The following is a 27,642-nucleotide window of genomic DNA, read 5'->3' as shown; positions in this document are numbered from 1 at the left end:
ACGGGGGAGCTGCTGCAGCGCGAACCTCGCCGTGGGGAGCGGGGATCGAAGCCCTGTTCGCTGCAGCTGCTTCTGTGTCTCGGTTCCAGCCAGCCGAAAAACTGAAGGCTCATCAGGATCACTGGCTTTACTTCCTAAATCCGTTTCCCTTCTTTTACTGTAGAAGCAGCTGTGAGAAGCCATCCTGCTGATTTTTTTTTCTCTGCATTTGTTTTAATTTTTCAGACATGCTCCGTTTATCTACAGTACTCGGTCAGATCAGACCAGTGTCCAGAGCACTCGCCCCCCACCTAACACGAGCCTATGCAAAAGATGTGAAGTTCGGAGCAGACGCCAGAGCTCTGATGCTACAAGGAGTAGATCTTCTAGCAGACGCTGTAGCTGTCACCATGGGGCCAAAGGTAATCGGAGACTTAACACTGACCTGGTTGAAAGCACCATAGCATAAAAGTTTGTTAGCTTTCCCTAAGTGGAGCTGCATGATTGCATCTGCAGAACCGCAGTGCAAAGGGTGAGGGGTATGGACAGGCTGCCGAAAGCTGCAGGCAGCTGAATTCCCATGTTTGTCACCTGAAGCCTCACAATAGTGCACGTGCTTTTCATGGTAACAAATTAAAATCACTTCGATTACTGTGAAAGGTGCGGTGTAGTGGTTTGAAGGTTACGGTGATGTGCATAATGTGTTACTACCTCAGTTGATAGCTTGTAACAACGCAGTAGATAATGTAACTGTCTGTGTTGTGGGGTGGGTTAATCAGCATGTGGGGTTTTCTGTTTCTTGGGGGCAGATGGGTTGTTTTTACAAATTACAGTTGTTAATCAGGGGGTTTTTTTAGTGCCGAGTACACATCCATAGTGTAGTGTTGAGCGTTCAGTTGGCTGGTAAATGTTACCAGCTTCAGTGAAATGCCGTGGCGGTGGCATTCCTTCATGTTACACTATATTCTGTCCTGTGAGTTCTAGGTCTCTTGAAAAACTGGCTCTGGTATCCTGCATAGTCATGCAATGTGCAGTAAAGCTTGAAATGAGCTTTGTTTTTAAGGAAGAGACACTGATTTTCTTTGGGCTCGTGTGAATGTCTGTTCCATGTAATACATGTGCATGGTAGTTCTTCTCAAGGCTGCTTGGTCTCTGTAACGTAATTCATGTATTTTCTGTATGTTTTTAGTGTTCTGTTAGGTTTATTCAAAGGCAAAAATGCCATAAGCTGAGCAGATGGAGGTTAAGGAACGTGATGTCAGCAAGCTGTGTCTGTTTTCCCTAAACAAACGAAGTTTAAGTGTGGTTAGTTAATTCAACTTCTGTTTTTTTTGATTCTGCTACTTTGTGAGTGCATTGGCTTAAGGGCAGCTGCTGATGCAACTTTGTGTAACCTTATGGGTTTTTGTTCCAGTGTTCTCACTTTTTCTGCTGTTCTCTATGTATTTGTAGAAATCTGGGGATTGTACAGCAATGCCTGACTGTGCTTTTAGTGTTTTTAATAAATATCAATCTGGTGAGGAGACTTCCTTTAGGTACTGTTCTGCATTTTAAGGAATGTGGTTTGTGGTCTCACACAGTCTTTTGATAATGCTCCAAAGTGTTCAACAGAACCAGTTTATGTGAGAGCTCAGCTTCTCAACATGCAGGAGTATTCCAAGTGCACGTGTGTTTACTGATGGTGTTCCCTGCTTCAGGAACATAAATTTTGTCCTTTCACGTGATTGGAGAGAAATAGGTTTTGTTGTGCCATTCCTCTCAAAGCTGCAAACCAAATATTTGGTTTGTAGCAAAATATAGAATAAAATTAGGCAAAACTAGAGAGACTGCGTGAAGAACTTCCTAGTAGCAGGATCCACCAGAGAAGAGTTTTCTTATTCTTGAACCACTTTTAGATTTGAAAGTGCAAGTCGAATAAAACAGTGGTAAGCAGCCAGGGTATGAATTATTTGGCATAGCTTTTTTATGTCACAGAGGTAAATTTACGTAAGCTGTTCCCCAAGTTCAGCCTGAGTAACTGAGGCGTAACCTTTCCTCTGTAGCTCCGAGGGGTGGCTGTACTTGGGGAGCAGCCCGTGTCTGGCAGGCAGCCCGAGTCAGCTCAGTGGCTGAGGCAGATGTGCTGGGCTCTGTGCAGGAGCACAGTAGGCGCTGCAGGGGAGTCCTGGGCTGGCTTGGCACGTGATCCCAGCTCCGGGTGGAGCTGGAGCCACACTGGGGCTCGAGCAGCCATGGCAGGAGCCAGAGTGGTCAGCCCTGAGCTGGACCTGACAGACAGGGTGAGAGCACTTGTGCGGGGTGAGAGCACTTGTGCAGGGTCCACTGGGAGCAGCAGAGCTGGGTGCTCTCCCTTCCCTCTTCCAACAGCTCCAGCTGTCAGGATAGCTCAGGAGTTTCAGGGCAGCGGTGGAGCAGAGGAGGCTCCTTGTGTTTCTGCTCCCTCCAGCTAAAACTGGAACGTGATTGTTTGGGGCAGCTGTTCAAGCTATTGAATTCATCTGGGAACAAGCAGTCTTCTTGTGCAGGTGCATTTGCCCTGCATTCCCTGGGTGGTTCACAGTTTCCCCTGTTAACTGTGTCCGTGTATGTTGGGTACAATAGTCCAGCTTTTCAGCTGTATCTGAATGTGGGCTAAGAGAAGAAAGGCTTGGTAACTTGCAGTGTTTGAGAAATTAATGTAACACATTAAGACAAATTTGTTAGGTATTCTCAATTTTCTTTGGTAGTCACCAGTGAGGTTTCCAAGTCTCTACTTTTTTTTCTTTCTAGCACATGCAGCAAATTGATCCTTGTATTGCTTTTCTCAATCACAAAGACTTTTTATTGTGGTTTAATAGAAATTTTGCAGGTTTAGTTCTTTGTGTTGCTGTATATTTAATTTTCGGGTAAAATATTAGTGTTAGAGGGAATCTCTTCAGTTATTTTTGTCTGTAAGGCCAGTCTGTCTTTAGTTGCAGACTGTGGTATTAAGCATTGTGGCTTAGGAATGCAGCCTCATTCTATGAAAGCATGAAACCTTGGAGCCGTTTTTCCAGTTCTGGAGAACCTTGGTAGTGTTTGCTGAAAAGTCCCAGCTGAAAGCTCTGTGCAAGGTGTTCAGCTGTGGCTGTTCAAAAGGATCTTCATCTTCACCTGAGCTCTTAAGAGTAACGTGCTGTGGGTTGGCTTTGGTTTAATATTTGTTCTTTGTCACCCTAGGGAAGAACAGTTATTATTGAACAAAGCTGGGGAAGCCCCAAAGTGACAAAAGATGGCGTGACAGTAGCAAAGGCAATTGACTTGAAAGACAAATACAAAAATATTGGAGCCAAGTTAGTTCAAGATGTTGCCAACAACACGAATGAAGAAGCAGGAGATGGTACCACTACTGCCACGGTACTCGCACGTGCTATTGCCAAGGAAGGCTTTGAGAAGATCAGCAAAGGAGCTAACCCAGTAGAAATTAGGAGGGGTAATTTTTTTCCCTTGTTTTTAATGTTTAATCACAGTCATCTATTTTTCATATCCTGAATTTGACTTTATGAATAAGTTGCCTTCTTTTTGAAGAGGGCCACGTATATGAAGAGCCTTTATATGAAAAGTGATGCTTAGAGAACATACTTGTTTCTATTACCTTTTTGACTTTGAACAATTCTTCATTTTTCTAGTCATTTTTTTATTATTTTATATGCAGTTAACTTACTTGTCATAGGTAAACTCCTATTTCTGCATTTACTGCTGCCGTGGAAGGCAATTTGTGACAAATTTCAGTCATAACAAAATATCTCGCACCAATTCCAGAAAAGGTCACCAGATACACAAAAGGCAACATAGAACTAGAACTATTGGGTTTTGGACATGCAAACTTGATGCATTTTTGCAGTGTGGACTTTTTTTTTGTAATGAAACCTGTTCAGTGAGGTAGGTGGGTGGGTGGTTTGGTTTTTTTCTGTGCTGTATACCTTGTTTTGTTCACTCACAAGTATTTTCTTCATGTTTAGGGGTGATGCTTGCAGTCGATGCTATCATAGGTGAACTGAAGAAGCTGTCTAAACCTGTTACAACTCCAGAAGAAATTGCACAGGTTAGAAAAAAAACACAATAAAACATAACCCAAGTTTACACAGCTGTTCAGAAAAAAGTTTTGGGCAGTTAGGTTTAGTGGAGTTGGGTTGTGTGCATGTGACACCTGGGCATTTTTCTTTAAACATCAGGGTTGAAGTTATGTTTTGATGAGTGATCTTCATGGTTATGCTTTCTTGTTCCTATTTTAACATGTCCAGTATTCTGCCTTCAATTACACTGCTAGAAGTTGCTTCAGAATTAGGTTGTTTTTTTCACCTTCAAGTTTCATTCCTAAGTGGGGCCTGAAAACATAAATTTGTGTACTTGGGAGGAATTGATGAGAGCAAAGCTGTGTTTGTGGATGGGAGGTGAAGGCAGAGTTTGGAGGATGTGGCAGATCACTCAGGTCAAGGTGGGTGCCCAGCTGGGTTTTGGGCACCAGGTGTGTTGGTCTCTGTGGGTTGTACCTCCCTCTGGCTGCAGATTCAGGTGGTCTGTGTGTGAGTCCAGTGCAGGGAATCTGGCCCTGTGCTGGAGCTCTCCAAGAGCTGTGAGCCCTTCCAACAGAGATCTTGGGTCCTGGGGTGGGTGTGCTACAGTTAGCTGCCATGTCTTGTCACATGTTAATTGAAAATGGTTATCCTGGTTTTCCTTATAGTGGGAAACAAATTCCTTGTGTTGTGAAATGAGATGAAATGCTTTGCTGTTTCAGGTTGCCACGATATCAGCAAATGGAGATCAGGAAATTGGCAATATAATCTCTGATGCAATGAAGAAAGTTGGAAGAAAGGGTGTGATCACTGTCAAGGTAAGAACTGACCAACATGCAGACTAAGTGCAAGGTGACTGTCTTTTCTCCAGTTAGGGCTGTGTTTTGTCTCATGGAATGTAGCTGCTGCTGCTCACATGGTCTCCCACTATAATTCCTCCCCATCTCCCTTAGATCAGGGTTTGAACATCGTTCCTTCTATTTGGAAAGGAAGCACATGAAAACTGGTGTGTGGTTCAGAGGCTGTCCTTCTGTTGTGCATAGTATGCTAAAGTTATACTTGTGCTTTTGGTAACAAAGAAGGGATCTTTTAATGTGGACTTTCTTGCATCTAAACAGGATGGAAAAACTCTAAATGATGAATTGGAAATCATTGAGGGTATGAAATTTGACAGAGGCTACATCTCTCCATATTTTATTAATACAACCAAAGGTGAGTTACCAATAACCCATGTCATATACTTTACAGTGGCTCTTGTAAATAATTATAATTATACTTTACAGTCCCTTATGCTTGTGCCACAGAAAATAGGGCAGGGGGTCCTTTCCCATCAGGAAATTTTAACTTGGTAAAAGCTTGGAGTTTTGGGGGTTCGCTTTCCTCTCTGCACAAAGAGAATGATCAACATCAGGCTGGACCTGCAAGAACAATGCAGGACTGAAAGTGGGGTCTCGGAGAAAAGAATTTGTCTCATTTTTTAATGCAGTTTAAAAAGTGCAGCTGTTGCTCCAACATAGCTGTTGAAGTTAAAGGAAGGCTTGGTGTTTTTGTAATGGAATTGTTTAGATAATGTGTGCTGTTTCTGCAGGGCAGAAATGTGAATTCCAGGATGCTTATGTTTTAATCAGTGAAAAGAAAATTTCTAGTGTACAGTCCATAGTTCCAGCTCTTGAAATCGCCAATGCTAACAGGAAACCTTTAGTCATTATTGCTGAAGATGTTGATGGAGAAGCTCTCAGCACTCTAGTCTTGAACAGGTGAGACTTAAAATCCATCCTTTTAGACAAATACTGGTTTTTTTCTTATTTCCATCCTTTTAAAGGAGTACATACAAGAGAACGTGTTTAATATTTCTGTGGTGTAGTGCTGTTTGTTCTCTTGTCTGTGCCAAAGAAACAGCAGCTTTGGACATCACCATACTTTGTGTCAACTCAGACAGAAACTCAGTTGTGTCTTAACTACTATTTTGGGCAAAATCAGCTCAGTTCATGAAGGTGTCTTGTTTGCTTGATTGGTAGAGCTGTACTGAAATAATTGGATTTAGTAATTAGACTCGTTTTCTGAACACATTTGGAATGTTGCTCTCTGAATTTTTCTCTTCAGGCTGAAGGTTGGCCTTCAGGTTGTTGCTGTAAAAGCACCAGGTTTTGGTGACAACAGGAAAAACCAGCTTAAGGATATGGCAATTGCTACCGGTGGTGCTGTAAGTAATGATGTTTTAAGTAGGTTTTTGCTCTAAGAAATGTTAATGATATTTAAGGAGGAAAATTAATGTGTATTTTTAGGTCCTTGGCTTGTATTTTATGGGCTGCAGGCTCTGTTCTGTCTTTCAAAAATGTAACAGTAACTCTGATATTAGAATCTTCCTGTTTTTTTAAAATGTAGACACTGAAAATTGCTGTGTAATACAGCCCTGGCCAACCATGAGCAGTACATCCTTGTAACTGACTGAAGTCACACGTGATTTCCTTGCAGGATTTAGACTGTTAAAGGGAAGGAGGAACTCCAAGACAGTATCTTAGAAATATAGCAAAGCTTTCTTGCTGCCTTATAAGACTGATTGTCTCACAATTGCCTGAACTCAAATGTGGCAAATATAATAACTGAAAATGTGTAGAATTGACTGAATGGTTTTCTTAACTCTAAACTTTGCATATACTTGGTGCACTGATTAATGTCCCTTTATGTGCCTTTTTGTTACACATACTTCAAAATCATGGCATGATACTGGGATGCAAAGGAGGCTATTGAAATAAAACTTCACGTTTAAGCTAACTGCAGCACAAAGTAACAAGCCAGCAAACTGTTTTAAAGTCTGTGAAGTGCCAATATTTTTAACTTCTCAAAATACACTGAGGTGACCGGTGACAGGACCTGAGGAAACGCCATGAAACTGTGTCAGGGGAGGTTTGGGTTGGATATTAGGAAGAGGTTCTTCACCCAGAGGGTGGTTGGGCACTGGAACAGGCTCCCAGAGATGTGGTCACAGCACCACAGTTCAAGAAGTGTTTGGACAGTGCTCTGTAATGGTGTAATTTGTGGGTTTGTCCTGTTCAGGGCCAGGAGTTGGACTTGGGTGATCCTTGTGGGGCCCTTCCAACTCAGGATATTCTGTGAGGACTGTGTAACACTGCTTTACTTCCCAGGCACTGTGAATCAGTGAGCTACACGAGTCAGGTGCGAGTGAGAAGCTGCTCATTTTCCATTCCATGAGAGTCAGTTTGTGAGGTACTTGCGTGCCTGGACTCCTTTAAGGAGAAGGGAAGAGTGTTGTTCAACTGCAGTAGTGTGATTATTTTGCACCATTAGCTGTATGTGTTGTAAAATATTGATGTATGGAGAACCTGTGAATTCCAGCTTTTCACATAATTTCTTTCAGGTGTTTGGAGAAGAGGGTTTGAGCCTAAATGTGGAAGATATTCAGCCTCACGACTTCGGTAAAGTGGGAGAGGTCATTGTGACCAAAGATGACACGATGCTTCTGAAGGGGAAGGGTGAAAAGGCTCAGATTGAAAAGCGCATTCAAGAAATTATCGAGCAGCTTGAGGTCACCACCAGTGAATATGAAAAGGAGAAGCTCAATGAGCGATTGGCCAAACTCTCTGATGGAGTAGCAGTATTGAAGGTACGAAGAGATAATGAACTAAAACCGTGTTTAGGTTTCTTGACTGCTGAGGTACAGAAGGCTGCCAGCACGGGAGAGGCTGGATTGGCTTTTTTGGCAGTTGTCAGTGCTCTTGGTTGTTTAGTTTGGGGGCAGCAGTGTTTAGCCAGCAGTGCTCTCCCACCCAGGCTCCTCGTGTGGACCTTGACGTGTGCCTTGCTGCTTGTAGGTGGGCGGCACGAGCGACGTCGAAGTGAACGAGAAGAAGGACAGAGTCACTGACGCCCTGAACGCGACCCGCGCTGCCGTGGAGGAGGGCATCGTCCCGGGAGGGGGCTGCGCGCTGCTCCGCTGCATTCCAGCGTTGGATGCCTTAACCCCAGCCAACGAGGATCAGAAAATTGGTGAGGAAGTTACTGGAATGTGTGTGGAAGTGTTGCGAGTAGCCTTTGTCCTGACTTGAGGCTTGCTCAGATGAAATGCAGGTTGCTTCCAGTGAGTTTTTAGTTACTTGATCTCAGGAACCTCACGCCCCCTTGGTATGGTGGTCTCTGCTTTTCAGGGGGAGGGAGGTTTCACTGAGTGCCTGACTTGACTGTGAAAGACCCAGTAACACTAAAGCAGCAGTGCCCCCTGCAGAGAGTGGCAAATGGTTAAAGAGCTGACTGTTCCCAGCCATTGCAGAGAGATGAAAAATCTAATAATGCTTAAGAGATTGTGTGACCAATCAAATGGAAAAAGGCTTTGTGCCATGTTGCACATAAAGAGTACTCCTGACTTCTTCAAAATGTAGTAAAACTAAAATTTGTGTGAATATCCTGCAAAGGTTTCATTTGTTGACAAATGTCAAGTAGCAGAGAACCTTTCCTCCTGGAACTGATACAAATAGATTATGTTTTTGCTCAGAGTGTTCTCTGTATTGATCTCCAGCAGCTCGTGCAGGCAGGCCTTGGCAGTGGGAGCAGTGTATGCAAAACATAGCTCTGACCACCCTTTTTCTTGCAGGGATTGACATAATCAAGAGAACACTGAAAATCCCAGCAATGACTATTGCAAAGAATGCTGGTGTCGAAGGATCATTGATAGTTGAGAAAATCCTGCAGAGCCCGTCAGAAGTTGGCTATGATGCAATGCTTGGGGACTTTGTAAATATGGTAGAAAAAGGAATCATAGACCCAACAAAGGTAACCTAAAGGTCTTAATTCTCAGCTTCTTCTCCTCCCGGCTCCTGTGACAGCCAGCAGGCATTAAGTTATTTCTCCCCTGTTTTAGGTGGTGAGAACTGCTCTGATGGACGCCGCCGGTGTCGCGTCTCTCCTATCAACAGCAGAAGCAGTGGTGACTGAGGTTCCCAAAGAAGAGAAGGAGCCGGCAATGGGAGGAATGGGTGGCATGGGCGGAGGAATGGGAGGTGGCATGTTCTAATTCCTGGGGTAGGGATGCATCATGAGCTGTGCTGTTGAAGACTGACAGTTCTGACTTTAAAAACTTGAGCTATCAGTGTCAGAGGGTGGATAGTGACTGAAGTGAGGCTGGTGTTGAAAAATCACTGTAACCATCAGTTACTGGATTTCATTTAACACACGTGTAATTGTTTACAGTCATTGTCCATGCCTACAGATAATTTATTTTGTATTTTTTGAATAAAGACATTTGTACATTCCTGATAACTGGGTGCAAGATCCATCTACCAAGGTCCTGATTTGAACTTAATTAAGGCACTTGATATTCTATTACAGAATTTCTTGGTGCTTGCCAGTACTAGGAAGAACTTGGAAGCCACTGTGCGTGAGACTAGACAATTGTGTACAAAGTAGGCAAATAGAGTTATGTGACCTTTATGTAATAAACTGCTCAAAAGTTACAAAAATGTATCACCTTTTTCATCTGCCATAGTTATGGGAGAGCCTGGACAGCCTGCCTCTAGGATTTACTAGAAATAGACACTTAATGCTTGAAAAAATGACAGGGCATTTCACACTGAGAAACATTCCTTTGTCTAGAATGTTTCTGAGAAATGCAAGTGACTTTAATTTTGGTAAGAAATACCTAAGCTGAACTGCACTACAGTTCTTTGAAATATTAAACAATGCTCTGAAAACAAGGCACGTGCACTGGCTTTATTTTGCCCTGTCTATGCTGGTTGTTTCATGTGCTTGAACAGGCCCAGTGCACCTTTCACAGTTCGGAGGAAGGGAAGTGCCCTGAGGGTATCAAACAGGTAAGTCTTGCCTAAGAAAGGGTTTGGGGAGGGTTTAAACAGTTCCTTTGATCAGGTGTAATATATGGTTACCTCCTCACTTTGAGCCTTCCAGTCTTGTCTTCCTTTCTGGTAATGGGTTGCAGAATTTAGTTATTTTGCACTAGATGCTGTTTTACCATTAGAAATGTTGCTTTGCCACTTACTGGGTTCTTTGACCTGACAAAGCTAATACCAGTGATGTGTAAAGTCGTCTGCCTTCCAAACTGCAGGACAATGGTGTTCCCAAACTTCTGTATGCTCATCTCTGATTGCCTCAACAAACGAAATTGCTGTACAATTTCTCAGTGCTGTAAAACTGACCTCAATCCAGCTGTCACTTTCCTCAGCTTCCTGCCCTTAATAACTGTCCTTCACAGAGGGGACATGTGACATGCCAACTCCTCTTTCTGGAAAAGTAAACGATCTGAAACTATTTGAGGGCTGTCTTTATTCTGAAACATACCTTCCTATGTTACATAACGTGCTGTCCTGTAGTAACCACGTGGGTTACAGACACTTTGGAGAAAGGAGCAGCTTCAGCACTTCACCTAGAGCTTCACCTAATTTCAGCAAGGAAATTGGGTAATGCAAGGCAGCACACAGTGAGGATTTAAAATCTATTCAAACCTATTCACCTGTGTTTCTTCAGAGACTGGAAAGAATAATTATGCCAGGGACAGAAGTACTGAATGTGGATTTAATCAGGACAGGTGGTGCTATCGTAATGGGCTGATAATAAAATGGTAGTGTAGTAATGAAAAACCCCTAAGAACTAAGGGTTTTAGTGCTCTTGTATGCTTTTTAATGACAGCTGGCTGTGGGTGTGCTTGGCTGCAGGGAGCAGAGGACATCTTGTTCCCTTCTTCCAGGGAGGACAGTACTGTGGTCCCTTGCTCTCAAAGAGGTAACACTTCCTTGTTTTACAGTGTGGGAACTGTTTGCATTAGATGAGTAACTAACTGAAGTGCAAGTTTAAGGGTGCAGGAGTAGGGGGGGGCAAGCTCAGCCTGCCAAATGTCCTACAAAGTGATCGGTGTCTGGAGCCCAGACAGATCCACTGGGAACCCCTGGCTGTAGCTGAGACTGCTGCACTCAGATTACAGTACTCCTTATGTGTATCCCCTGCATTTGGTTTCTGACAGTTGAGGGTGCTCTATAGCACTTGCTGGTCAGTTCAGAAGCAGCCAGAGATTCCTGACTCACCTTTGCCATTCACCTGGATTGAAAGCACCCACCACTCAGTGCCTGGCAAAGTGTTCCATTCTCTGTGAAGCCAGAATGTCGGTTCCCCTTGGCTTGGCCAGGGCTGGCTGAGTTGATGCTGTTAAATTACAGTCACACTACTAATAACTTAAACTTGAGTTAATATGTTACAGTGCTAGAAGAAAAATCATGAGCTTGGATAAGGCAGAACTTGGACCGTGATTACAGGAGCCGTGTGGCACGTTAACGGCAGCCTGAGATATGTTGGGTTACGGGAGCTGCCGGTTGTCTGTTACTGATAAGGCTTTAAGTTGCTCTTGATTGCAGCTTTTGAACTTTCTATACAGGTCTGGCTGAGCAGGTGTGTTTGGTACAGTATAAAATCTTAACACACAGCCCAGATAAGAAATAGATGCCCCAAAGGTGGAGCATGGCACTTAGAACAAATGAAGTGTACAAACAAGGTTATAACTGAGGTGGTTACAGTTGTCCCTTTACGTCTGATGAACTTCATGGAGCATCAGCTCCCGAGGTATGCTGGTTTCTGGGCCATGGAGTTTGGATGCTCTTCTTTCAAAGGCAGCAACCATCTGCTTTACCACTTCATCAAAAAACAGTGTAGCAAGTTTTGAGTGTAGAAGTGAACGAAATTCAAAGGAAACCTGTTTAAGACAATAGAGAATAATTATTTTTCCTGTTATCTGCTGTTGTGATAAAATGCTGTTACAAATAGACAACTCTATTAAAGAATCTCCAGTGAAGTTTTCAAGTGAGTTGTGGGAGAAAGAACAGGTTGTTCTGAGGTAAAGGTGAGTGTGTCTGTGAAGAAAAGCTGTGTTCCTTGGTCTCAGGACTGTTCCCCTGGGCTTTTGAATTAGAAGAATCCTATCATTCAGCTCTCTGAAGTAATCATTTACCTAAGCTGTCTTTAATAAATAATGTATTACAAAACAGATTTGGGATAATGAAAAACTACTGACAAACAATAACTTTGTGCACAGGATTCACTTGGGGGACTAAAAGTTGTCTGAAGAAAAATCCTGCATGACAAGACAGCAGACTTACAGGTAAGCTGGAACACACCCAAGAGACTTAAAAGCAGCTTGAAATAGTTACTTATTAAATACCAATATTTTAAATCAGTCCTTATTGGTGGCAGTAGTTCTGGTATGTTCAAACAAGCAGTTTACTAACTAAAACTACAGATTTGGTTTGTTTTGTATCTCCCACCTGAACAGCTCCCACTCCCAACCTGACATAGGCAGGCAATGGAATGGATTGAGATTGAAGTATTTGTGTTATCTCTGAGAAATCAGCAGATTCAATGCCAAATGGAGCAAATACAGCTTCTCCCAAATTCCTTATGAGCAATGCACATTAACTACAAAGCTGTAGAACAGAAGTAACTAAATGACTTGGCCCAAAAACCAAGTGTAGCTTCGTTTACATTTTCTTGACCTCAAGCAACAGTAAAATTAATGTGTATTTTGTAAGTCAGAGACTTACCATTCAAGGCATGCAGAGTTCTGCAGAGCAGGGATAATGAGTCTGGCATCATGCTCTGGAATTTCGTAAATCTTGAGGTGTGGTGCATTTATATACATACACTTAGGAAGTTTGCAGATGGTAAGAGTGGTGTTGTGTTTCAGTCTATGCACCAAATCATTTCAGAGCTGAAACCAAACTAGGGAAGTTCCCTGCTGGATATGTTTGTCTCCTGGAATCAGGCTGGCAAAACAGGATACAGCAGCTTCTGGGAACTGGCATAACCCAAAACTCAGGTAACATTTCCTAAAGCAAACGAGTGTTCTTGAAATCAAAGTTTTCTCTCGAATATCTGTAATTGCACGGCGTGTTTTGAGGAGTTTGTTGTGAAATGCTTATCATTCTTGTCTCCGTGTGCCCAGAGGCAGGACCAGCAAGGGTTAAGGCCCTAGGGAGGCAGCCCCAGCTCAGCTGGCTGCACTGGCTGCTGCTGCCTCAAAAAGGGGTGAGCAGTAAGATGTGTCCACAGTGTTCCCCCAAGACACAGAAAATGTCCATATCAAGTGCAGTTTTTACTCCCTTTAGGTGACCTGAAATGTCAAAAACGTGGCTTTGGTGTGGGGGTGGGTTGTGTGTTTCCTCACAGAGTCTGTGTTTAGATTATAGGTTTAAATAGTTGTTTAATTCAAGTTTTCTCAACTTGGATTTTTATGGCTTGGGATTTAGGATTTGGGTTAAAAGCTAGCTTATGTACTGGTTAGTAGTAGGAACTGACACTTATTTCCCTGGAGAAATTCAAATATCAAGAGCAAATAATGTGCAAACATCATGAACAAATCCTATGAGAAATGTATTTTTTTGAGTGCCACTAGATTAATTTTTATTCTTGAACCGTAAGAAGTGAAATACAGCAGTAAGCTGAAAGTTTTTAACCCAAAGAGGTTAATGTGCTAGTTTCAAAATACCCCAAAAGCTTTTTCCTATTTACTGAAGATAATTTTCAAAGTAGAATATTCCAGTAGATGGCAGCAGGATTAACCCATCTCTGTGCACTTTTGCAGCCTGTTGTGATCCCCAGCTTCATTATGTGCTCAATGCAGCTCCTACACTTTATGCTATAAAATGCAAGAAAAAAATGTGATGACAGACTAAAGAGACGTTGAAAAGCAATAACTGGAGTGGAAAACAACTTGTCTGGGAGTAAAATCAGGCTCAATCAGGTACTGGATTTAAAGAGCAATAGTTTGGGCTGCAGTGATATCCCATCACAGATTAGAAAGATTAGACAGGAAAAATCTATTATGCCAAAAGGAAAAAGTAAGACTTAAAATACATGACAGAGTAAAACTGAAAGCCAGGAAATCAAATCGACCAAACTGCAGGCCCAACAGGACAGATGGTACCAGAAAGTAGGTGCTCTCCCAACTTAGGCTGTAGAAAAATTAAAGGAAACGGCAAACTATGTTTAGCATTTCTTCCTCTGTATTTGACTGTCTGAAAACTTCAGCATGTTTAGAACTGTGTGGTGAGAGGTGCCCATCCTCAGACTGTTTTCTGATACCTGGACACCTCACAGAAGATTCCTGTCTCTAAAGGACACTGTAGTGGTTTCTGTGTGGTCAAGTTTTGGATAGTATTGACTAAAACTAACTTGTTTTCTGTGTATTTGTGTTTAACAAAAAGTACCAGGCATTTAAAAAAAACCCCACACAGTTGAAGACAGTGTTTCTAATTAAGGCAGTGCTCCTTAATTACGATACTTACTGAAAAATCCAATGTACATGTCCTTGGATATCCAGGGATACCTGGGCTCAAACGCCACACTGTTTCCAAGTGATTAAATAGTTTTCCATCTGTGCACGATGCCTAAAAGAAAATTTGAAAAGTCAAGCTGCAGTTAGGCTTTTACAAACGTGACAAGCTGGTATTACTGAAGTTTGCATTTGCATTTCTTAGGCAGTGATGGCCACAGCAAAGTTGAAACTGTTCTTGCAGCACAGCCAGCATAAGGTCCCATATGTGTCATTTATGGCAAAATAACTGAATCCCTTTTAAGAGAGAGGGAAAATTTTTGTGTTGAGCATCATGAAACAGATCTGTGGCATGATACATGGAACATCATGCTAGTTATGTACCAGGATTTCGAACAACACTGCTTTAAGCAAAGGATATGGATATTTACTGGGGATTTAGGTAGATATACTTTATCACATGTATAGAATGTTTTAGATACTGATATATGGACTGGTAGCTTTGGCCATAGGAATGGTTAGCCCCAAGACAAATGTGTTTGAAGACAAACTCTGAAGATCCTCTGTCACAAGATCCTGTTGTGGACCAAGAGCTGCCACAAAGTCAGTAGACCATACAATCCAGCTCATGATCAGCTTATACTCTGCCTTTTGGTTCCAGGCAAGCCCTATTTGGCTAGTGCTTTAGGAGGGCTTGCAAACAGTCCTTTAAAACAGTAAAATATTGCCATTAGTTGGCGTCATAATTTTCGTGGCAATAGGGTCTTTATTTTCACTCATTTTGCTTTTGGCACATAGAGCTAATTCTGTGTGGCTATATTTATATAAGAAAAAGATTGAAAGACCTATTCTTCAAAATCATCCAAATACATAACCTCAACTAGGCTAGAATTTGGAGAGAAAATTTCTGTAGCTTTTTTTTTTAATCTTTTTTTTTCTTTTGTTACAAGTTCTTATTGTTGCCACAAGCAGCTCTGCTCCAGTAAGACTACCCACGAGGAATAGGTGTTGCTTGGGTTGGAAAGCTGTGGTAAGGTGAGTCATCTCAAAGACTAATCAGCAGCACAAAAATACCTATGTTTTTCTTTCCAGGAATGAGATGATGCAGGGCCTTGCCACTTCTACAACAGAAAGAAGGGAGTAGAGGGAAGATTAGACACAATGAGCTGGGTTTACTTCCCTACTGCTGCCAAAATGGCAGGAAGAATGGGGAAACTGCCACTGTGTCCCCTCTGCTCCCAATCTTATGAGTAGCAAACTCACCCCATGCTTTCCCCCTCAGCAAAGACTGCTGTTACCAGTGTGATTATTCAATTGTTCGAGCACTGCTGCCTTAAGCAACAACATCAAAAAAATCCCCATTTTGTCACCACATGCAAGGTGCCTTTGCCCAGAGTTACCTCAGAGGAGAGTGAAATAATCCAAGCACACAGTGGCTTCTCTAGAAATGTCCTACAGTCATATGAACATAATGTAAATCTCTAGGAACAGTAATTGCAGGCAGAGAAAAGGCCAATGAGTCCAGGAGGAGAAAATCTGAAGAAATGGTTTACCTCTCTAGTTTTATAGGTTTTTTTCCTGAGACAGGAACACCTCTTTTGAGTGAATTAAGAGGGGAAAAAGAGTTGGTAAGCCAGTCTGATAGCTGTGTGAAAGAAAAAAGCCTGTCTTGTCAGGGAAGAGTAGAAGAGGAAAGCTCTCAGCATGTGAAACACACATTTCCCCATTGTAGCTACTCAACTTTCTAAATAAAGGGAAAAAAATATCTTTTTTTCCTTCCAGAATCAGTAAGTGCATTAAGTAAAAGCACTTTGCATATTCCTTTTCCAATTTACATCTTTCCTGTACTTCAGAAACTCGTTTTCAGTTAAGTGTCTCTTATTAGGAAGCCTAGAAATAACAGTATTCAAACAATTATCTTGAACAGCAACCAATTGTTGTAATTTCCACTGATTACTCCAAAACATTCAGGATCTGCCACACGAAGGGAGAGGCAGTTTTGCTGTAAGGAATCTGTTCTGAGCCATTCTTTACTAAAAGAGGTTTGAACATATAAGGCAGCAAATACTTAGAAGATCCAGACATCATTTAAAATTTGTGCCTTGACACTTTTCTACTTTTCTCTTAATTACTGAAAAGCTGAAAGGAGAAATACAACTGTTCCTCTTCTGAACAAATTAATTGTAAAAAAATTGACTTTAAATCCACTCTTCCATTTTCTCATCAATATATTGAATAACAAGCTCTTCAGCAGATCCTACACTTACGTTTAAGGTTTTTCATATTAATTAGTTAAAATTGTGAGAAGAAAAGTAATGACAAATAGCAACTTTGCTAAGGCATCAGAAGCTAGTGTTGTCAAAGATAACTTTAAAGTAAGTACTAACTTTGTATTTAGAGAGTCTTGGACAAAATTATAACAAAATACAAATCAGAAGTGTTATGTCTTCATTAATGGCTGCCATCTTCTCCAGCAAAGGCAAGTTAAAAAGTGATTCCTCTTTCTCCCCCATGTGGTGGGATATGTTTTAAAAGCACATTGAAATTCTCCCCCAGTTTATCTAAAATCCTTAAAGAAGAGCAACACAAGTTTTGAGCCACAGAAAGAACTTCCAGCATCAATTTTGTTTCGAAACAGGATGTTCCTGGAATATTCAAATTTCAAGAACAAATGTTAAGGAAAGTTAGGAGAGGAAAAAAAAAAACCAGTTACCTTAACTAAATGTGGTCTCACTAGGGTAACAACTGATGTGTAGTTCTCTACTACAGGAGGGAATCCTATTTCCAGCTGTGCTTTGCAGTACCCAGAGCGCTTCGAGAGTATGTCTGACTTTTTACACCAAGGAACAAACAGTTTGTAATTCTCCACAACAGCAACAACTTCATACATTTCTTGCATAGAATACCTGGAAACAGAAATAGGAATGTTACAGTTACAAGGTATTTTAACTTTAATTCAGTATTGAAGTGTCAAAGATGGTATAAATGGTGTGGGCAGCTGGAAGGTGAACATGCAGTCACCTGAAAACTACCAGTGGTTCTGGAGATTAAAAATGCAGCTTTGCTAATTAAGAGGAAAAGAAAGTAGTAAACTGGTGATAGTCTTTACATGAAGAAGCAAAATACAACACACCATCCAGCAGTAAAGTTAATGAACATAAGCTAAAGAATAACCCAGGTCTTTTACTGTTCTTTCTCTAATTAAACAATCAGGACTCTACATCAGGATTCACATAATCAGAAATGGAACCAAACTTCCCTACTTAGCATTAGGCTTCTTTGGGGGTCTGTTTGGTTGGTTTGGTGGGTTTTTAAACACAGTGAACAGATAGATGCATTAGGTACGGGGTTTTTTTCAACCACCAAAGTGGTCTAGCAAATTAGTTACCAATTTGAACAATTAAACTGAACATGTTCTTTAAAAAAAAATCAACATAAAATTCTAAAGAAGTTAGTGAATATGACTCTCTCTTAAGTGTCATGTAAATGTGCATACATTTCAAATGAAACATTTTTTTTCAGCACAGCTGTGTCTTCGTTGAGGTCGACCTTAGACTTTCCACGTTAAAAAAATCCACACTGCATGGCTACCAAGACAAGGTGTATCAAAACTCAAGTACTATATTTAATATGGTTTCAACTGAGGAACACTGCATTCCTCACATCAGCCCAAATTAAAAAGCTTAATTAAAAAATACATACAATGGAAAAACCTTCCAGCATCACAGAATGGCTGAGGTTGGAAGGGACCTCTGGAACTCGTCCAACCCCCCTGCTCAGGCAGGATATTGAAATCAGATGAAACACATAATAGCAACATTTCAGTTGATTCTACTGTAACGTGGCAAAATATTATTAGCAATGGTTTTTAACTTTTACTTCTGACTCAGGAACAGATGGGATTAAACATGGGCTTCAATTCTTTAAAATGAAGCATATGTTCAACAGTACTCAGCAGTGAGTACTCTTGGACAAAGGCCTTTTTTTAGTGACTATGCAGATATGTTGCAGTTCGAGAACTATCACATAAAGGAATGTTAAGTATGGACAGAAAATTATGCTAATAAAAAAGTAATTCATGCTATTGTGGGCCAGAGACTGGGGGCAGATCCCAGCATCATTAAACGAACTGGAATTTTCCCACTAGCACTATGGCAAACTGGATTTCAAAATCTTTTTCTATGTGTCTTAGTTTCTTCATCACACAATTTTCTTCTTTTAAAGGAAGAAGAAAATCTTGAGAACTACAATATAACCTATGAGCAAACATTAGCATGGATTTGGGACAGAATGAAACAGAGTTTTCACACTTCTTGGTTTATTCATGTTTTACCAGATGAAATTATAAGTGTATTACTCCCTTTCAAGGTTGGTTTTGTTTTGTCATGGAACAGAACAGTTATTTCTGCTCTTTCTTTCTGTGGGCCATGGCTTTTGGGTTTCTACTTTTTTTATACTCAGTTTCAGACTGGTAAATCCTACCTTTACAAATTCTGAAAATCAGAACTCCTTTTTACATTCCAATTGGGCAATGTCATAGGGGCATGTGTCTGTAGGGATGGGGGGTTTTAACTCCTTTTGAACTTCTAGTGTTTCAGATTAATTACAGCAAATGTAAAAGCAATAAGCATTTAAAGTCTCTTTCCACAGTTTTATACAAACCCTATAATTCTTCTTTCAGAATATTCTTTTCTTTTATTTACTAGTGGTGCAGCAATGTTGAAGAAATTCCTTGAAAAAGTCTGGCTCGTTACAGGTACTTGCAAAGGAGAAGTTCTGGTCATCAGAACACCACAAGAAGCCAAGTGCCTGAAACAGTGAAAATGCTTTTAGATGTGTTTCATATCAGCAAAATAAGTAACAGCACATTCAAGTGGGACAAACAACCTGTTGTATAACATTCCAGAAAATGTCTGTCAGATGGAAAAGCAAAGGCTCATAACAGTACACAAACTGTCAAACATTTCTTTTCCTTAAGAGAAACTAAAAACAGCCCCCAGTCATGACAAAAGTAACTGGCAGAGTGAAACACAGAGGCCCTCATTAAACACTTGAACACATGGCAGCCTGAGTTCATGTACAAGTCTCATATGCACTTAATTTGCAGAACAGGTTTTCCTGATAGCAAAATCAAGGTTTGCAATACTTATCCCTTTTGGAATACACAAAGTAGAGAAGATTTCACTTGGAGATACAAAGTTGAACTCTGGTGCCATCCTTCTCTTAAAAGGACAGTTTAATTTTGAAAGTCCATTCGGAAGGTGCATTGTTACCCAGCTTTCCAAATTTCCTTCAGAAAATATAATCAAAACCTTGGACACAGTGTTTTCATAAATAAAGCTTAATTACCTGTAAAAGGACTAATAACCTTAAGATTGTACCTCAGTGTTCTCTGTTTGTGAACATCTACACTAAAATCTAAAAAATATTCATTGTGATTAACAGTTCTGCTAAATTACTGATTTTGCTGAGATCAAGTAGATCAAAATGTAAAATGCTGCCTCAAAAGTTGTGATTTTTGGCATCAGGAAATTAAAAATGCTACTCTTTGTCCTCAATGACTCTACAAACATAAGCTAAAGAGTAACCCAGGTCTTTTACTGTTCTTTAATTAAACAGTCAGGACTCTACATGAGGATTCACATAATCAGAAATGGAACCAAACTTCCCTACTTAGCATTAGGCTTCTTTAGGGGTCTGTTTGGTTGGTTTGGTGGGTTTTTAAACACAGTGAACAGATAGATGCATTAGATACATTTTTTTTCCCAACCATTGAAGTAGTCTAGCAAATTAGTTACCAATTTTGAACAATTAAACTGAGCATGTTCTTTAAAAAAATCAACATAAAATTCTAAAGAAGTATAGTAGTAACCTATGACTGAGCACATCAGCTTATGTGGTCACTGTGTTGGGAGGCAGGCAAATAATAAATTGGTATTGAGTTAGAGGAAAATAATCATCATTAGCAGATGGTTAGAAACAATCTGTATAGACTTTTTTAAAACCAACTATGCAACTGTGATATGAAGCAAGATGAGTGACAAACACAGATTGTAACCACTGCAATTGGAAAGAAATTATTTAAGATGGGACAGAAGTACTGTGTCAAAATTAAGAAAGGATAGGTCCACTTTAAAAGCCTTTAGACAACAACTCTGCAGATGTTTGCAACTGTATCTCAAGGGATGTGGTCACAGTCTGTTTTGTTTCCACACAGACTGGACAATACTTAAGGAAAAGCTTTGACAATTGCTTTGACAGGAAGTTGAAGGGTGCCAGTAGCATCGTAGCTGCCTCAGCCCCAGTCACAGAAAGTGTTCAAATGTATGGACATGACCTCATTCTGCACAGCAGATTTAAATCACTTTATCTGGGGCTATGTACAGCACACAGTCCAAACTGGTCACCAGGTTTCATCTCTTGGTCTGTTTTTATTGTAGGGCTGTACCAGTCTGTTGTTTCATACAGTTTTATCTAAACTTGTTTCGGCTGCAAGGCTGAAAAACAACCCCTGCAAACAATCCCTTGGCTGCTGTAAGACAATGTCCTTTTCACCATTATTTTGCCATTCGAGGCAGACAGGGTTAAGAGGTTACAATTCTAACAAGCGTGGTGAGACTCCATCCCTCTCCCGATTTTATCTGAAGAATAACAGACGCTGTGAGAATGTGCTGGGCTTGGTCCCAGCTCAGGAAAGCAGATCTCTGCAAGAAATCCCAGAAGCGTGGGTTTCCATGGGCTGTTTTTGTGAACCTGACCCGGGCCACAGAAGAAAAGCCAAGTCCATGCTAGAATTCAGACACACCTGCCACCTCAGTGTTTGCCCTCTGCCAGTAACAGAACCATCCCCCCTCACACTGCTCTCACTGCCTTCATCCACTCCTGCCACTCGCTGCTTTCTCCCTAAGCATTTGGGCTCTGATGACAGTACCACCCGACCTCCATGACCTGAAAGAGAAGCATTTCTGGTGTATGACATGCACACGTAAATAATCTATATTCAGTGGTTTTTTGTTGTTTTTTTTTTTTTTCTTAATAGCTACACAGTTTTCTAAGCCTAAAGGTTAATGTATTTTTGAAAAAAAAGGGATCTCCAACCCCTCACTGTAAAGACTGACATTAGTGCTGAGAGCCAATTGTGTTTACTGTACCCCAGCTGATACTTCCATCAGGTTAGTGATATCTGATGGCCATTTTATGATCTATGAGACATGAGTTGATCCCATGCAAATTTTTTGCTGACAGCTGTTCACATCCCAAAAAATGAGTGTACCAGCAAGTATCCTCATTAGCATCTCAGTCTGAATAAGCAGAAGAGACTATTTACCCCTGGCCCCTTGCAGTCTGCTGCTCAGCACAGCCAGGGTTCTGCTGAGCTGGCAGCAGGTACAACGTGCACACCAGTGACAACTGCAAAGCCAAAGCAACTCCAGATTCAAGGCTACAGATAACACAGCTCCGGGTTTGACCCCGCACTTGCTTAAAACCAGCTGCCAAGGCTTTCGCAGCTCACATCAGAAACATTGTCAAACTTAGTGTCCAGCTAGTTACTTAATGTGTTTCCTTATACGAAACACCCTTCCCAGCAATTGGATTTTGCCCTCGAGACTCAAATAAATGACTTTTTAAAACAGCGCTTTTGTTTACCAGGACTGAACTAATTTAATACTGCAAACACATCCTTAAGATTCTACCACAAGGGATACACAGTAAGAAGTGTGCCCCAAGGTTACATTACACCACTGCACAGTAACAATGATGCCAAATGATTGCTTGAAATTTGACATCATGAACCAACAGCTATTCCAATTTTGACAGTTTTCACGAGTATGACAGACTTTGACAAAGAAACACAGCAGCACTGCTATAATCATTTTTCTTCTCCTAACATTTCAAATCGCGCTCTCTCTCATCTGTTTGCTCTTTTTAATTCCAGTTACAAGATTGACTCTTCTCCAAAGCGTGTTCCTTTTCTCGAGTTGTTGCAGCCAGCCTTCCACGTGCTCAGGGGAGAAGGAACATGTTGCCTTACGAGAAGCAAAAACCACCCGGGCGTTTCACTCAGCGTTTAGTTTCTCTGCGCTCGCAGCCCTGCAGCCGCCTCGGGCAAAGGACGGGCGACTTCCCTACCGGGGATCCGGCCCCTCTCCCCCCCGCGCTCACCGCGCCCCGCGTACCTGCCGCCGGCCCCTCCGGCCAGAGCCCTGGTGAGCGCCGCTCCGCTCCGCGACATCCCGGCCCGTTGTCGCGTCTGTCGCCGCCTGTCCCCGCCTGTCGGCGCGGGGCCGGCCGGTCCTGCCGGCGGGGGCGCGCAGTCACGGGACGGCGCGCGCGCGGCCGCGGCGCTGCCCGTGGGATTGGCGCCCGGCGGCGGCGCGCCCCGCGCGCGGCCATAATTGGGCTTGTGGGCGCGGGGAGTCCCCTCAGTGCCCCCCCGGCCCGGCCCTGTCCCGTCCCTGTCCCTGTCCCCGTCCTGTCATCCTGTCCCCATCCCCGTCCCGCACAGCGCCTAGCCGGGGGTCCCCGCCGAAACAGCTCCCTCCGCGGCCCCTCAGCTGGAGCTCGTCCCGCTCCTGCTCGGTGCGGGCTCGGGGTTACGGTCACCAGCGTCATTAAAACTCATCAGTGAGGCCACAGACCCGACTGTAATCACAGAGAGTCGTTTTAACACGAGCTGAAGCAAAGAGCTCGCTACTTTCTTTTAATTCGCCTTTCAAATGCAACCTCCCTCAACGAAAGCCTGCTTTACAATTACAGTGTGATTGACGAACTACTGTTTGAATATAACTCATCACACATTCCGTATTTTGTACTTAATATGTATTACATGTAAGTTGTTTAAAGGTAAGTCTGCAAAATCTATTTCCATAAAATAGCTTGGGTGGTTTGGGGTTTGGTTTGGTTTGGTTTGTTTTGTTTAATTTAGTACCTGGTGGACTGGCAGCCCTCTGACTGGGAATCTTGAACTAAGTTTAGTGTTTACTCACCCTGAACTTGAACCTGTGTCTGGGTTGTGTCACACTAGAAAACCAGCTCGGATACATTGTCATCAATGTCTCTCCAGCTATGGGAAGAACCCTTTACCACCCAATTAAATGCAACAAGAACTTTAAAAGCAATGAAAGCCATTTAGTCAATGCATTGAAAAGCAAGAAAATTTCTGGACAAAAATAACAGTTCCAACTATGTAAGCCCACAACAACCACCTCTTCAGAAAAGTCCTCCTTTTTATCCCTCCTTAATTATCCCAGTGTCCTTGCCATTAGCAAAACCACTCACCATTAAACAAGAACACCGCCAATTTGGATGACTGAAACTAGTTGGAGCAGCTTTCACTTTACCACCTCAGGGCATGGTGTTCTTCAGATAAGCTGTCCCGTAGCATATTCCTATTAACTTGATGTAAAACAGAAACATGTGAAAACCCACATTCTCCAGTGCAGGCTGAAAACAAGCAGCCAATCCAGAAACACAAACAAAACCCCAATCCTGGCCTCCCTCCTTCTCCTTCAGTCCTTATTACTAAACTCATCTGTGTGTTTTGCAACTTCCATCAGAGCTGCTCTTATTTGCTGATGTCTGTGTTTGCCATGGGAGTGTGTTCTGTCCCGTTGTTCTGTCTTGTTCTGTGGATCAGGAACTGCATCTTAGAGAGATTGATGTCTTTCAGAATAACCGAAGAGTCAAGTGTTGAGAGGTCCAAGATGATGGATGTCTGAGGCACTTTGAGGGTTTTTTTGCCTGTTTCATTTTCTCCTGTAGGCTCAAGATTGCAGTCATTAAACCTTGTCTGATACCTATTGCTAGAAAAGAGATGTGCATTTGCTAACTTTGACAGGAAGAGGGTCTCAAATTAACACTTAACACTTAGAGGGATGCAAGATGTTTCTGATACACCAGAAAGAGATGTATAGTATGGTCACACAGAATTTTTTTTCTGTGTGCTATTTTTTGTAACATCACCATCATGAGAAAAGGTCAGGTTTAAACTCTGATTATGAGATTTATCCTATTAAAAAACAATTAAGAATTTTAAGGACACGTCTAAGTGGGCAGAGAGACAGTCAATCCTAGATGAGGCAAGTGCATCCCTGTGTAAAAGCAGGTTATTTTTACACAATTTATTCAGCTCTCTTTCTACAGATTACTGAAAAGGGCAGCTGGTTTAGTATGTTCCTTTAAGAGATAAAGAGCAAAGCAAAATTATAGCCATTGTAGTTTTTAATAATACTTGCGTTTGAAAGATCTCAAAATATCTCACAATCATACATTTAGGCTAAGGACAATCTACAAGCGTGGGTGATGATTAAGTTGCTAGTTACATGGTCTGCAAATGATGCAGCTAGGAATTAAGGGCAGATTTACTATTTCAAGTGGCTTAATCAGGAGCTACAATGTAAAATCACGTGAATTTTCTTACATTTCATGTAGCAGCAGTGAACTTGTAATAATTGAAGTATTTGGCTGTAAACCTGTTATGTAAAGGATTAGACTTGTTAGACCTTTGTAAGATTTTGGTGGGCCTGTAAATCCAAAACAGGTTGAAATCTCAGTGGATAGTTGCTCACAACCAGTTTTGAAATCCAGCTGCTCTGTTCTTACTCTGTCCCACTTCCAAAATAGTACTGTGTGTATTTATTCAACTGCTAGGGAAGAACGTGATCCTCACTAACCCACCCAGACACCGGGCTCAGCTCTGGCAGGCTGGGGGAGGGTTGCTGCTGGAGGAAAGTCATGTCTTGGGCTTCTCCAGAGGGCTGGTGTGGCCCTTCCCCAGCTGCCCTCCCCTGCCAGCCCTGGGTGCTGTGCCAGCGGTGACACGGGCTCTGTGGGCTTGAAGCCTGGCTCCTCTAGAGACAGAATGTACAAAAAAATCCTTCCAGGGGTGCCCACAGCTCTGTGGGAGCGTGGATAACAACCCCATCCCCTCTTTCATTTCTGTTCCTCAGCTCATCCTTGCCAGCAGTGACACACAAAACAGGGGTGGTTTGTGTCCAGGTCACACACACACCTCCTGTGCTGCAGAACGCAACCCCCAAAAGTTTGTCATCCAAAGTGTGTTTTTTCAACTCGCTGGCTTTCTAGTGACAAAAAGGATCCTTTCTACCTTATTCCTTCTTGACATCAGAAGCAAAAATGTGGCTAGAAGAGATTTTATTTTGTGCTTTTTTTTTTCTTTTCTCATATTTTAAGTTTCTGTGGAGTTGAAACATAGTTGTTGCTGTTGAGTATTTCTTCACTTTGGTTTAAGAATTTTTGCCCCTGCCTTTAACAGATACATGAACATCAGTGAACTGTCTCTGGCATCTGAAGCTAAGCACAGACCTGGGATAAAATGAAGCACTGAGAGTTTAGACCAGGTTTGTAGCTTTTCTGCATAATGTCAGCTCATTGTACAATTCTTCATAGCGTTGTGTGTGGGGAAAAAAATGAATACAAATAAAAAGTTGGTTTTGGAAGAAGCAGCAGGAGAGTGTAGTCAGAAGCCTGGCTTCTTACAGTGAACCAGTGCCAGAAACTTCTACTGGCACAATGGATGGGGTCGATCAAGGACAGGCAAAGTGTCTGGATACTTCTTCAGCAGCAGTGCCAGCCAGTGGCAGCTTAAGCTGCCAATGAAGTTGGACTTGAATCTTACGTAAAGTGGGACCTCACAGGTCTGTAATTTAGGTATGATTCCAGATCTGCAAAGCTTATGGGCTCTGAAATCCAATCTGTTTCAAATCCATTCAGGAACCTCCATGAAGTGTGTGTACATGTGTGTACGTGGGGGAGAGGGATGGGAACCTGGGCTGGAGAAGTAGGACTGGGAAACCACTAAGTAACAGCTCTGTCAGTATCCTGTGGAAACTGTGGGATGGAGTTGTTGTTCAGGAGACAAAAGTCCATATTCAGGGCTCTGACAGGCAGACAAAGAACCTGGGGCAACATACAGAATTTGCCAGGAAAGCAGGGAAGAGACACAAGCAGAAAGCAGTTTTCTCGTTGTTTCATCACAGCACAATTCCTGTTTGTTCTTTGTTTCCCTTTTATGGCACATTCCAAAATGACTACTTTAAAGTGTTCCTTGGGATCTCATCCCTGAGCTGAGTTCTGTTTAACGACAGAGGTAATGTAATATTGCAACTGTTCTGCTTAACATGAGTTGGAAGTCAGGCCAAAGAAACAAGAGAAAGTTACTGCAAATTGATCTTCATAGTGAATCTGAGCATGTGATGTTTCCTTAAAATAGTTACATGCATTAAATTCTTGCAGTAGGGAGTTAATGTCTGCCTCAACCTCACTCCCACATGTCCCTGGCCAGCTCAGGAAATATCTCCTTCTGTAGCCTGTGAGTATGTGCGAATGCTTCCTTCCAGAAATGCAGAATGTGAGTTTAGTAACTCTTAAGACCCAGAAGCCCCTCTGCACCTTCAAATGACAGTTGCTCTTAGGAACATTTGAGTACACGTAGTTCTGTAAAATATTACAAGCAGAACTGTTCAACAAACTTCTGCAAACAAATCAATAGAAAGCAGACAGATCTATAGATCAATTGGCTGATCAAATGTACATGTTAACACAAACACATGACCTTGGCATTATTTGCCTTATGACAACCCTCAAAAAGCCAAAATGTGACCTACCAGCTTTCCTAAGGGGAGTGATTGGTGAGGAGTCAATGAGTTTTGCCATCATGCATTTATCACCCATTTTTGCAAATACTTTGTACATTTTACCTTACCAGACGTTTTCAAATTGACTCAACTTTGCTTGTTGCAGTGGCTTCTGAGATGAGGAACTTAGCAGTTGTACAGAAGAACTGCATGATAGTAAATAAACTCTAAGTTTACGTATGTCACTGTGTTATGAAATGTCCCTGATGTGTTGTATGAGTAAGCAATCATGGACTTTGTCCTTAGGCTGCGCCTTGGTGTTTTACTGAGGTTGATACTCACTCGTACTAAAGTTCAGAGAATAACAAATGAGCTCATTCACAACATTTGACTGTGAGGGGGAGTTCCAAGGGCTTTGCAGGAGGACAGAATCAATCCCACTCGGTTATGACGTACATGGTAGACAGTGATGCTGAAATATGTGTACATCACATCCACAAAACTGGGAAAAAGTTGGTAAATGAAATGTGGAAGTGGTGTAAGGTCAGGGCAGTTAAACCATTTGTTTACATTCCCACCTGGGTCATGTGTCATAAACCTCTGATTGTTTGTCCTCCTCTCTTCCAGACTCTGTTGAGTTTGTCCATGAATTTATTGAACTGTAGAGTCTTAAAATGAACTCCATCAATGGCTTTGCCTGTGCCAAGTAAAAGGAAATGACTACTTTCCAGGATTTTTGTGCAGTGCC

At 41.9% G+C, this 27,642-nt stretch overlaps 2 protein-coding genes and 1 long non-coding RNA gene across 4 annotated transcripts; 2 read left to right on the top strand and 1 right to left on the bottom strand.

The window, feature by feature from the left end:
* The first annotated feature begins 222 nt into the window (after nt 1-222).
* HSPD1 (heat shock protein family D (Hsp60) member 1) lies at nt 223-10,292 on the top strand. Its single transcript, XM_018071686.2, has 11 exons — nt 223-401; nt 3,178-3,430; nt 3,960-4,042; nt 4,736-4,831; nt 5,132-5,225; nt 5,602-5,770; nt 6,117-6,216; nt 7,393-7,638; nt 7,847-8,021; nt 8,623-8,801; nt 8,890-10,292. Exons 1-11 carry the CDS (start codon nt 228-230, stop codon nt 9,040-9,042), a joined length of 1,722 nt encoding a protein of 573 aa, XP_017927175.1. The 5' UTR covers nt 223-227; the 3' UTR covers nt 9,043-10,292.
* COQ10B (coenzyme Q10B) lies at nt 9,184-27,344 on the bottom strand. Of its 2 annotated transcripts, none has more exons than XM_018071692.3 (5): nt 27,237-27,344; nt 18,961-19,107; nt 17,012-17,204; nt 14,312-14,413; nt 9,184-11,724 (listed from the first exon to the last, which is right to left on the bottom strand). In XM_018071692.3, the coding sequence occupies exons 2-5, from the start codon at nt 19,080-19,082 to the stop codon at nt 11,557-11,559; spliced, it is 585 nt and encodes a 194-aa protein (XP_017927181.2). In that variant the 5' UTR covers nt 19,083-19,107; nt 27,237-27,344; the 3' UTR covers nt 9,184-11,556. The 2 variants fall into 2 exon arrangements, with proteins under 2 accessions (XP_017927181.2, XP_017927180.2); XM_018071691.3 differs by lacking the exon at nt 27,237-27,344 and adding an exon at nt 22,476-22,534.
* LOC108639488 lies at nt 11,309-19,613 on the top strand. The gene is made up of 4 exons (XR_001920542.3): nt 11,309-11,423; nt 17,068-17,238; nt 18,523-18,666; nt 19,005-19,613. It is a non-coding gene; the product is annotated as an uncharacterized LOC108639488 (long non-coding RNA).
* Nucleotides 27,345-27,642: the final 298 nt, after the last annotated feature.

This window comes from Manacus vitellinus, unplaced genomic scaffold (assembly GCF_001715985.3).
Source record: "Manacus vitellinus isolate BGI_N305 unplaced genomic scaffold, ASM171598v3 scaffold_20_pilon, whole genome shotgun sequence".
NCBI classification, from domain to species: domain Eukaryota; kingdom Metazoa; phylum Chordata; class Aves; order Passeriformes; family Pipridae; genus Manacus; species Manacus vitellinus.
Note: the sequence above shows the minus strand (reverse complement) of the source record. Positions and strands in the feature narration are given on the sequence as shown.